The 12,321-nt window shown below is 47.5% G+C and overlaps 1 protein-coding gene across 1 annotated transcript in view; it reads left to right on the forward strand.

The window, feature by feature from the left end:
- The first annotated feature begins 7,183 nt into the window (after positions 1 to 7,183).
- The window catches only part of LOC121845220 (transitional endoplasmic reticulum ATPase-like), a 33,165-nt gene continuing 28,027 nt past the window's right edge, over positions 7,184 to 12,321 (forward strand). Inside the window, exons 1-2 of the mRNA XM_042316095.1 lie at positions 7,184 to 7,720; positions 8,625 to 8,736. Coding sequence (XP_042172029.1) covers positions 7,698 to 7,720; positions 8,625 to 8,736 — 135 coding nt within the window. The 5' untranslated portion in view covers positions 7,184 to 7,697. The remainder of the gene's footprint in view (positions 7,721 to 8,624; positions 8,737 to 12,321) is intronic.

The raw sequence follows: 12,321 nt of genomic DNA on the forward strand, positions 1-12,321 counted from the left end.
CTGACAGGATATACCCAGCCCTGCCCTGCCTCTACCCTCACTTCAGCTGGTCTAACCTATTCCTGACAGGATATACCCAGCCCATCCTCTACCCTCACTTCAGCTGGTCTAACCTATTCCTGACAGGATATACCCAGCCCTGCCCTGCCTCTACCCTCACTTCAGCTGGTCTAACCTATTCCTGACAGGATATACCCAGCCCTGCCCTGCCTCTACCCTCACTTCAGCTGGTCTAACCTATTCCTGACAGGATATACCCAGCCCATCCTCTACCCTCACTTCAGCTGGTCTAACCTATTCCTGACAGGATATACCCAGACCTGCCCATCCTCTACCCTCACTTCAGCTGGTCTAACCTATTCCTGACAGGATATACCCAGCCCTGCCTCTACCCTCACTTCAGCTGGTCGAACCTATTCCTGACAGGATATACCCAGCCCTGCCCAGCCTCTACCCTCACTTCAGCTGGTCTAACCTATTCCTGACAGGATATACCCAGCCCATCCTCTACCCTCACTTCAGCTGGTCTAACCTATTCCTGACAGGATATACCCAGCCCTGCCCAGCCTCTACCCTCACTTCAGCTGGTCTAACCTATTCCTGACAGGATATACCCAGCCCATCCTCTACCCTCACTTCAGCTGGTCTAACCTATTCCTGACAGGATATACCCACCCAGCCCAGCCTCTACCCTCACTTCAGCTGGTCTAACCTATTCCTGACAGGATATACCCAGCCCAGCCGCTACCCTCACTTCAGCTGGTCTAACCTATTCCTGACAGGATATACCCTGGTCTCACTTCAGCTGGTCTAACCTATTCCTGACAGGATATACCCAGACCCCTACCCTCACTTCAGCTGGTCTAACCTATTCCTGACAGGATATAACCAGCCCTGCCCAGCCTCACTTCAGCTGGTCTAACCTATTCCTGACAGGATATACCCAGCCCAGCTACCCTGCCCAGCTGGTCTAACCATTCCTGACAGGATATACCCAGCCCTACCCTCACTACAGCTGGTCTAACCTATTCCTGACAGGATATACCCAGCCCAGCCGCTACCCTCACTTCAGCTGGTCTAACCTATTCCTGACAGGATATACCCACCTGCCTCTACCTCACTTCAGCTGGTCTAACCTATTCCTGACAGGATATACCCAGCCCAGCCTCTACCCTCAATTCAGCTGGTCGAACCTATTCCTGACAGGATATACCCAGCCCAGCCCACCCTCAATTCAGCTGGTCGAACCTATTCCTGACAGGATATACCCAGCCCAGCCTCTACCATCACTTCAGCTGGTCTAACCTATTCCTGACAGGATATACCCAGCCCTGCCCAGCCTCTACCATCACTTCAACTGGTCGAACCTATTCCTGACAGGATATACCCAGCCCAGCCTCTACCATCACTTCAGCTGGTCTAACCTATTCCTGACAGGATATACCCAGCCCAGCCGCTACCCTCAATTCAGCTGGTCGAACCTATTCCTGACAGGTCTGGGAAAATAACAGGAGAAATGTGATGACTAAATCACCAGAGAACTGGGGAGAAAATAGGAGTCAACGTCGTAAACTGAATGACATACAATGAGTGGACAAAACATTAAGAACACCTTCCGAATATTGACTTGCACCCCTCCCCCTTTCCCCCTCAGAACAGCCTCAATGTGTCGGGGTATAGACTCTACAAGGTGTTGAAAGCGTTCCACAGGGATGCTGGCCCATGTTGACTCCAATTCTTTCTACATTCTTGATGCACACGGGAACTGTTGAGAGTAAAAAACCCAGCAGCGTTGCAGTTCTTGACACAACGGTGCACCCGTCACCTACTACCATACCCACTACCATACCCACTACCTTACCCACTACCATACCCACTACCATACCCCCTACCTTACCCACTACCATACCCCCTACCATACCCACTACCATACCCACTACCATACCCACTACCATACCCTCTACCATAACCCCTACCATACCCACTACCATACCCACTACCATACCCACTACCATACCCCTACCATACCCACTAATATACCCACTACCGTACCCCATAACCACTACCGTACCCCCTACCATACCCACTACCATACCCCTACCGTACCCTCTACCATACCCACTACCATACCCCCTACCATACCCCCCTACCATACCCACTACCATACCCACTACCATACCCACTACCATACCCACTACCATACCCACTACCATACCCACTACCATACCTACTACCATACCCACTACCATACCCACTACCATACCCCTACCATACCCCCTACCATACCCACTACCATACCTACTACCATACCCACTACCATACCCCTACCATACCTACTACCATACCCACTACCATACCCCCTACCATATCCCCTACCATACCTACTACCATACCCACTACCATACCCACTACCATAACCCCTACCATACCTACTACCATAACCCCTACCATACCCCTACCATAACCCCTACCATACCTACTACCATAACCCCTACCATACCCACTACCATACCCCTACCATACCCCTACCATACCCACTACCATACCCCCTACCATACCCACTACCATACCCACTACCATACCCACTACCATACCCACTACCATACCCCTACCATACCCCCTACCATACCCACTACCATACCCACTACCATACCCCCTACCATACCCCCTACCATACCCACTACCATACCCCTACCATACCCCCTACCATACCCCTACCATACCCACTACCATACCCCTACCATACCCCCTACCATACCCACTACCATACCCACTACCATACCCACTACCTTACCCACTACCGTACCCCCTACCGTACCCCTACCGTACCCCTACCGTACCCACTACCGTACCCCCTACCATACCCACTACCATACCCACTAATATACCCACTAATATACCCCTACCATACCCACTACGATACCCCTACCATACCCACTACCATACCCCTACCATACCCACTACCATACCCCCTACCATACCCCTACCATACCCCTACCATACCCACTACCCCATACCCCTACCATACCCCCTACCATACCCACTACCATACCCACTAATATACCCTCTACCGTACCCCATAACCACTACCGTACCCCCGTACCCCCTTCTTTTTCAAGACCTCTGAAATCCGCCCTGGCATGCTGCCAATGAACTTCTGGGCCACATCCTGACTGATGGCAGCCCATTCTTGCATTATCAATAATTAGAGTTTGTAAGAATTTGTGGGGTTTTATTTGTCCACCCGCCTCGAGGTTTGACCACAAGTTCTCAATGGGATTAAGGTCTGGGGAGTTTCCTGGCCATGGACCCAAAATATTAATGTTTTGTGCCACTTTTGCCTTATGGCAGGGTGCTCCATCATGCTGGAAAAGGCATTGTTCGTCACCAAACTGTTCCTGGATGGTTGGGAGAAGTTGCTCTCGGAGGATGTGTTGGTAACATTCTTTATTCATGCCTGTGTTCTTAGGCAAAATTGTGAGTGAGCCCACTCCCTTGGCTGAGAAGCAACCCCACACATGAATGGTCTCAGGATGCTTTACTGTTGGCATGACACAGGACTGATGGTAGCGCTCACCTTGTCATCTCCAGACAAGCTTTTTCTGGATGCCTCAATCAATCGGAAAGGGGATTCATCAGAGAAAATGACTTTACCCCAGTCCTCAGCAGTCCAATCTCTGTACCTTTTGCAGAATATCAGTCTGTCCCTGATGTTTTTCCTGGAGAGAAGTGGCTTCTTTGCAGCCCTTCTTGACACCAGGCCATCCTCCAAAAGTCTTCGCCTCACTGTGCGTGCAGATGCACTCACAGCTGCCTGCTGCCATTCCTGAGCAAGCTCTGTACTGGTGGTGCCCCGATCCTGCAGCTGAATCAACTTAAGAAGACGGTCCTGGCGCTTGCTGGACTTTCTTGGGCGCCCTGAAGCCTTCTTCACAACAATTGAACCGCTCTCCTTGAAGTTCTTGATGATCCTATAAATGGTTGATTTAGGTGCAATCTTACTGGCAGCAATATCCTTGCCAGTGAAGCCCTTTTTGTGCAAAGCAATGATGACGGCACTTGTTTCTTTGCAGGTAACCATGGCTGACAGAGGAAGAACAATGATTCCAAGCACCACCCTCATTTGGAAGCTTCCAGTCTGTTATGCGAACTCAATCAGCATGACAGAGTGATCTCCAGCCATGTCCTCGTCAACACTCACACCTGTGTTAACGAGAGAATCACTGGCATGATGTCAGCTGGTGCTTTTGTGGCAGGGAAGAAATGCAGTGGAAATGTTTTTTGGGGGATTCAGTTCATTTGCATGGCAAAGAGGGACTTTGCAATCAATTGCAATCAATACACTGATTGAAATGGACTTAACAAGAGACGTCAATAAGGGATCATAGCTTTCACCTGGTCAGTCCAGGGGCGGCAGGGAGCCTAGTGGTTAGAGCGTTGGACTAGTAACCAAAAGGGTGCAAGATTGAATCCCCGAACTGACAAGGTCAAAATCTGTCGTTCTGCCCCTGAACAAGGCAGTTTGTTCTTAACTGACTTGCCTAGTTAAATAAAGGTAAAATAAATGTCATTGAAAGAACAGGTGTTCATAATGTTTTGTACACTCAGTGTATATGTAAATAATATAAATGAAATGTAAACACACATTGAAATAAATGTAAAGCCCATTGAAGCGAATGTAATGCATTTCACCACAGGGTATTACACCTGTCAAATGAATCAATCACTCACCACCAGCATTTCCTACAGGACTGAGTTCATGTCTCCGTGTTTCACAGCTGTGTTGTGATTGGATACGTTTTGCAGTTCTGGGCTCTCATTGGATGAGTTTGGCAGTTGTAGGCTTTCATCTCACACTGTGTCAATTGTTCCCATTGAGTTATTTGTTGTAAATTGACGTCAGCTGTTACTGTGTCAGACTGTCCTATTAGGTCTCTGTTCTGACTGTCCTAGCAGGTCTATGTTCTGTCTGCCACTGTGTCAGACTGTCCTAGCATGTCTCTGTTCTGTCTGTCACTGTGTCAGACTGTCCTAGCATGTCTCTGTTCTGTCTGTCACTGTGTCAGACTGTCCTAGCAGGTCTCTGTTCAGACTGTCCTATTAGGTCTCTGTTCTGACTGTCCTAGCAGGTCTCTGTTCTGTCTGTCACTGTGTCAGACTGTCCTAGCAGGTCTCTGTTCTGTCTGTCACTGTGTCAGACTGTCCTAGCAGGTCTCTGTTCTGTCTGTCACTGTGTCAGACTGTCCTAGCAGGTCTCTGTTCAGACTGTCCTATTTGGTCTCTGTTCTGTCTGTTACTGTGTCAGACTGTCTTAGCAGGTCTCTGTTCTGACTGTCCTAGCAGGTCTCTGTTCTGACTGTCTAGCAGGTCTCTGTTCTGACTGTCTAGCAGGTCTCTGTTCTGACTGTCTAGCAGGTCTCTGTTCTGACTGTCCTTGCAGGTCTCTGTTCTGACTGTCCTTGCAGGTCTCTGTTCTGACTGTCCTTGCAGGTCTCTGTTCTGACTGTCCTTGCAGGTCTCTGTTCTGACTGTCCTTGCAGGTCTCTGTTCTGACTGTCCTTGCAGGTCTCTGTTCTGACTGTCCTTGCAGGTCTCTGTTCTGACTGTCCTTGCAGGTCTCTGTTCTGACTGTCTAGCAGGTCTCTGTTCTGACTGTCCTTGCAGGTCTCTGTTCTGACTGTCCTTGCAGGTCTCTGTTCTGACTGCAGGCAGGTCTCTGTTCTGACTGTCCTAGCAGGTCTCTGTTCTGACTGTCCTTGCAGGTCTCTGTTCTGACTGTCCTTGCAGGTCTCTGTTCTGACTGTCCTTGCAGGTCTCTGTTCTGACTGTCCTAGCGGGTCTCCACACCATTCTGGGAGTACTATTCTGTCTGTGAAGTCAAATCCCTGGTTGCTCGTTTTATGTTTTCTATTGTAAACAATGAGATGCTTTTGGAATAAAAGTCTAAAGAAAAACATTCCAGTTAGCTACAGCTGTACCGCTGTGTGACTCTGTACCGCTGTGTGACTCTGTACCGCTGTGTGACTCTGTACTGCTGTGTGACTCTGTACTGCTGTGTGACTCTGTACAGCTGTGTGACTCTGTACCGCTGTGTGACTCTGTACCGCTGTGTGACTCTGTACCGCTGTGTGACTCTGTACCGCTGTGTGACTCTGTACTGCTGTGTGACTCTGTATCGCTGTGTGACTCTGTACCGCTGTGTGACTCTGTACCGCTGTGTGACTCTGTACCACTGTGTGACTCTGTATCGATGTGTGACTCTGTACCGCTGTGTGACTCTGTACCGCTGTGTGACTCTGTACCGCTGTGTGACTCTGCTGCCGGTCGCACATCTCAAACTGTCCATTACCAATATCAGAACATGGTACTAACCTGTCTATTACCAATGTCAGAACATGGTACTAACCTGTCTATTACCAATGTCAGAACATGGTACTAACCTGTCTATTACCAATATCAGAACATGGTACTAACCTGTCCATTACCAATATCAGAACATGGTACTAACCTGTCCATTACCAATGTCAGAACATGGTACTAACCTGTCCATTACCAATATCAGAACATGGTACTAACCTGTCCATTACCAATGTCAGAACATGGTACTAACCTGTCCATTACCAATGTCAGAACATGGTACTAACCTGTCCATTACCAATATCAGAACATGGTACTAACCTGTCCATTACCAATATCAGAACATGGTACTAACCTGTCTATTACCAATGTCAGAACATGGTACTAACCTGTCTATTACCAATATCAGAACATGGTACTAACCTGTCTATTACCAATGTCAGAACATGGTACTAACCTGTCTATTACCAATATCAGAACATGGTACTAACCTGTCTATTACCAATATCAGAACATGGTACTAACCTGTCTATTACCAATATCAGAACATGGTACTAACCTGTCCATTACCAATATCAGAACATGGTATGAGTATTGTAGTGTGTGTGTGTGCGCGCGTGTGAGTGTGCGTGCGTGTGTGTGTGGTGTTAGGGAGTAACGGGGAGTGTCTGGCCGGGAGGAGAGGAGGGTGGGGGCATATGGCATGATATCTGTTCAGCACTGGGCCACTTTCCAGAGTATGTGAAGGGTGGGGGTCGAGGTGGGACGGGGAGGGAGGGAGGGAGGGAGGGAGGGAGGAGAGACGCTCAACAAGGGGGAGGGAGGCAGAGAGAGGGACTTTCCCTAGACAGACCTGACCCCCAGCCACAGAGAACACCGTCTGCAGAGAGAGAAGACCAAACTACTGAGCTCTACCTCAGAGATATCCAGGAGAGACCAGAACTAAAGACTCAGGACTAGACCCAGAATCCAGGACCCAACACCTAGGACCCAGGGCTCTTTAACTAGGCCCAGGACTCTGACCCAAACCCAACACCCAGACCCAGGACTAGACCCAGACATCCAGGACCCAACACCTAGGACCCAGGGCTCTTTAACTAGGCCCAGGACTCTGACCCAAACCCAACACCCAGACCCAGGACTAGACCCAGACATCCAGGACCCAACACCTAGGACCCAGGGCTCTTTAACTAGGCCCAGGACTCTGACCCAAACCCAACACCCAGACCCAGGACTAGACCCAGACATCCAACCCCAGAACCAGGGAGAGACCAGGGTACTCTGACCCATAAAGGATCTAGGAGCGGGTTCTGTTACACAGGAACTCTCCATACCCAGCCATGCCTGCCTCTGGAGGAACAGAGTGAGTAATACACCAGTGTTATAACTAGCTTAACTAAATCACCAGGGTAACAGAGTACTATAACAGTGTTATAACTAGCTTAACTAAATCACCAGGGTAACAGAGTACTTTAACAGTGTTATAACTAGCTTAACTAAATCACCAGGGTAGCAGAGTACTAGCTTAACTAAACAGTGTAACAGTGTAACTAGCTTAACTAAATCACCAGGGTAACAGAGTACTATAACAGTGTTATAACTAGCTTAACTAAATCACCAGGGTAGCAGAGTACTACAACAGTGTTGTAACTAGCTTAACTAAATCACCAGGGTAACAGTACTATAACAGTGTTGTAACTAGCTTAACTAACTCACCAGGGTAACAGAGTACTATAACAGTGTTGTAACTAGCTTAACTAAATCACCAGGGTAACATTCATTAGGTATCAAACGGACTGGCACTACCTGAACTTGTCCAAAAAGAAACACTCACATTTGTTTTTCATTTCAAAATGTTTTGCTAAGTTGTGCACTAATGACTATGACCCACGTTTCCATTCTGCACTTGGTCTTATTATATCCATGAAGCAATAAGGGCTGAGATGAGGCCAGGACAGGTCTGTCCTCTAGTCTTTGTAAACAGAGCTGTAGACTGGGCTAAATTCAGATCATCGTCACATGGAGAAACAGGAGCTATGTGGGGCAGTGTGTGTGTGTGTGTGTGTGTGTGTGTGTGTGTGTGTGTGATTCTGTGGGTGTGTGATTCTCTGTGTTGTGTGTCATTCTGTGTGTGTGTGTGTGATTCTGTGAGTGTGTGTGTGTGTGATTCTGTGGGTGTGTGATTCTCTGTGTGTGTGTGTGATTCTGTGTGTGTGTGTGATTCTCTGTGTGTGTGTGTGTGTGTGTAACTGTATGTGTGCTGGTAGTCCTAAAGGGGAGGATTTCTCCACTGCTATCCTGAAGCAGAAACACAGACCCAATAGACTGGTGGTGGATGAAGCCCACAATGAAGACAACAGCATCGTCAGCCTCTCACAGGTGTGTTACCAGTCTCAGCTGTGTGTTACCAGTCTCAGCTGTGTGTTACCAGTCTCAGCTGTGTGTGTTGCCAGTCTCAGCTGTGTGTGTTGCCAGTCTCAGCTGTGTGTGTTACCAGTCTCAGGTGTGTGAGGTGTGTGTATTACCACTCTCTGGTGTGTGTATTACCACTCTCTGGTGTGTGTATTACCACTCTCTGGTGTGTGTATTACCACTCTCAGGTGTGTGTATTACCAGTCTCAGGTGTGTGTATTACCAGTCTCAGGTGTGTGTATTACCAGTCTCAGGTGTGTGTATTACCAGTCTCAGGTGTGTGAGGTGTGTGTATTACCAGTCTCAGGTGTGTGTATTACCAGTCTCAGGTGTGTGAGGTGTGTGTATTACCCGTCTTAGGTGTGTGTATTACCCGTCTTAGGTGTGTGTATTACCAGTCTCAGGTGTGTGTATTACCAGTCTTAGGTGTGTGTATTACCAGTCTCAGGTGTGTGTATTACCAGTCTTAGGTGTGTGTATTACCAGTCTCAGGTGTGTGTATTACCAGTCTCAGGTGTGTCTGTGTGTTACCATCATTTAAAATGTATGACATATTTTTTTTTTTTTGGGGGGGATCACTGAACTACACACAATACCCCATCCTGTCAAAGTGGAATCGTTTTTCTAAATGTTTACTAATTCATTCAAGATGAAAGATGAAATATCTTGAGTCAATAAGTGTTCAACCCCTTGGTTATGGCAAGCCTATGTTTGAATGACTACCTCACCCCACACATGCTATTATCTGTAAGGTCCCACAGTCGAGCAGTGAATTTCAAACACAGATCCAACCACAAAGACCAGGAAGGTTTTCCAATGCCTTGCAAAGAAGAGCACATATTGGTAGATGGGTAAGCATTTCAAAAAGCCAACATTGAAAGTCCCTTTCAACATGGCGAAGTTATTAATTACACTTTGGATAGTGTATCAATACACCCAGTCACTACAAAGATACAGGCGTCCTTCCCAAATCAGTTGCCGGAGAGGAAGGAAACCGCTCAGGGTTTTTCACCAATGGTGACTTTAAAACAGTTACAGAGTTTAATGGCTGTGATAGGAGAAAACTGAGGATGGATCAACAACATTTTAGTTAGTCTGTACAGAATAAAAAGATTCCAAAACATGCATTCTGTTTGCAACAAAGCACTGAAGTAATACTGCAAAATATGTGGCAAAGCAATTCACTTTTTGTCCTGAATACAAAGTGTTATGCTACACAACACATCACTGAGTACCACTCTCCATATTTTCAAGCATCGTGGTGACTGCATCATGTTATGGGTATGCTTGTAATCATTAAAGACTGGGGAATTTTTCAGGATAAAAAATCTACGGAATGGAGCAAAGCACAGGCAACATCCTAGAGGAAAACCGGGTTCAGCCTTCTTTCCACCAGACACTGGGACATTAATTCACCTTTCAGCAGGACAATAACCTAAAACATAAGACCAAATATACACCGGAGTTGCTCACCAAGAGTGGCAGAGTTACAATTTTGATTTGAATCGCATTGGAAATATATGGCAAGACGTGAAAATGGTTGTATAGCAATGAACAACAACCAATTTGACAGAGCTTGAAGAATATTATTTTCAAAAATGTGCAAATGTTGCACAATCCAGGTGTGCAAAGCTCTTAGAGATTTACCCAGAAAGACTCACAGCTGTAATCGCTGCCAAAGGTGCTTCTACAAAGTATTGACTCAGGGGTGTGAATAGTTCAGAAAATTAGATATTTTTGTATTTAATTTTCATTAATTTTGCAAACACCACACTTTTTTTTGGTCATAATGGGGTAATGTGTGTAGATGGGTGAGAAAAAAATGCTATTTAATCCATTTTGAATTCAGGCTGCAACACAACAAAGTGTGGAATAAGTCAAGGCACTGTGTCTCCAGTCTCCAGCGTGTGTATTACTTCCTGTGTCTCCAGTCTCCAGCGTGTGTATTACTTCCTGTGTCTCCAGTCTCCAGTGTGTGTATTACTTCCTGTGTCTCCAGTCTCCAGCGTGTGTATTACTTCCTGTGTCTCCAGTCTCCAGCGTGTGTATTACTTCCTGTGTCTCCAGTCTCCAGCGTGTGTATTACTTCCTGTGTCTCCAGTCTCCAGCGTGTGTATTACCTCCTGTGTCTCCAGTCTCCAGCGTGTGTATTACTTCCTGTGTCTCCAGTCTCCAGCGTGTGTATTACTTCCTGTGTCTCCAGTCTCCAGCTTGTGTATTACTTCCTGTGTCTCCAGTCTCCATCGTGTGTTTTACTTCCTGTGTCTCCAGTCTCCAGCGTGTGTATTACTTCCTGTGTCGCCAGTCTCCAGCGTGTGTATTACTTCCTGTGTCTCCAGTCTCCAGCGTGTGTATTACTTCCTGTGTCTCCAGCGTGTGTATTACTTCCTGTGTCTCCAGCGTGTGTATTACTTCCTGTGTCTCCAGCGTGTGTATTACTTCCTGTGTCTCCAGCGTGTGTATTACTTCCTGTGTCTCCGGTCTCCAGCGTGTGTATTACTTCCTGTGTCTCCAGTCTCCTGCGTGTGTATTACTTCCTGTGTCTCCAGTCTCCAGCGTGTGTATTACTTCCTGTGTCTCCAGTCTCCAGCGTGTGTATTACTTCCTGTGTCTCCAGTCTCCAGCGTGTGTATTACTTCCTGTGTCTCCAGTCTCCAGCGTGTGTATTACTTCCTGTGTCTCCAGTCTCCAGCTTGTGTATTACTTCCTGTGTCTCCAGCGTGTGTATTACTTCCTGTGTCTCCAGTCTCCAGCGTGTGTATTACTTCCTGTGTCTCCAGTCTCCAGCGTGTGTATTACTTCCTGTGTCTCCAGCGTGTGTATTACTTCCTGTGTCTCCAGTCTCCAGCGTGTGTATTACTTCCTGTGTCTCCAGCGTGTGTATTACTTCCTGTGTCTCCAGTCTCCAGCGTGTGTATTACTTCCTGTGTCTCCAGCGTGTGTATTACTTCCTGTGTCTCCGGTCTCCAGCGTGTGTATTACTTCCTGTGTCTCCAGCGTGTGTATTACTTCCTGTGTCTCCAGTCTCCAGCGTGTGTATTACTTCCTGTGTCTCCAGTCTCCAGCGTGTGTATTACTTCCTGTGTCTCCAGCGTGTGTATTACTTCCTGTGTCTCCAGTCTCCAGCGTGTGTATTACTTCCTGTGTCTCCAGCGTGTGTATTACTTCCTGTGTCTCCGGTCTCCAGCGTGTGTATTACTTCCTGTGTCTCCAGCGTGTGTATTACTTCCTGTGTCTCCGGTCTCCAGCGTGTGTATTACTTCCTGTGTCTCCAGTCTCCAGCGTGTGTATTACTTCCTGTGTCTCCAGTCTCCAGCGTGTGTATTACTTCCTGTGTCTCCAGCGTGTGTAGTCCTTCCTGTGTCTCCGGTCTCCAGCGTGTGTATTACTTCCTGTGTCTCCGGTCTCCAGCGTGTGTATTACTTCCTGTGTCTCCAGCGTGTGTATTACTTCCTGTGTCTCCAGCGTGTGTATTACTTCCTGTGTCTCCGGTCTCCAGCGTGTGTATTACTTCCTGTGTCTCCGGTCTCCAGCGTGTGTATTACTTCCTGT

Source organism: Oncorhynchus tshawytscha, unplaced genomic scaffold (assembly GCF_018296145.1).
Source record: "Oncorhynchus tshawytscha isolate Ot180627B unplaced genomic scaffold, Otsh_v2.0 Un_contig_465_pilon_pilon, whole genome shotgun sequence".
Lineage (NCBI taxonomy): Eukaryota > Metazoa > Chordata > Actinopteri > Salmoniformes > Salmonidae > Oncorhynchus > Oncorhynchus tshawytscha.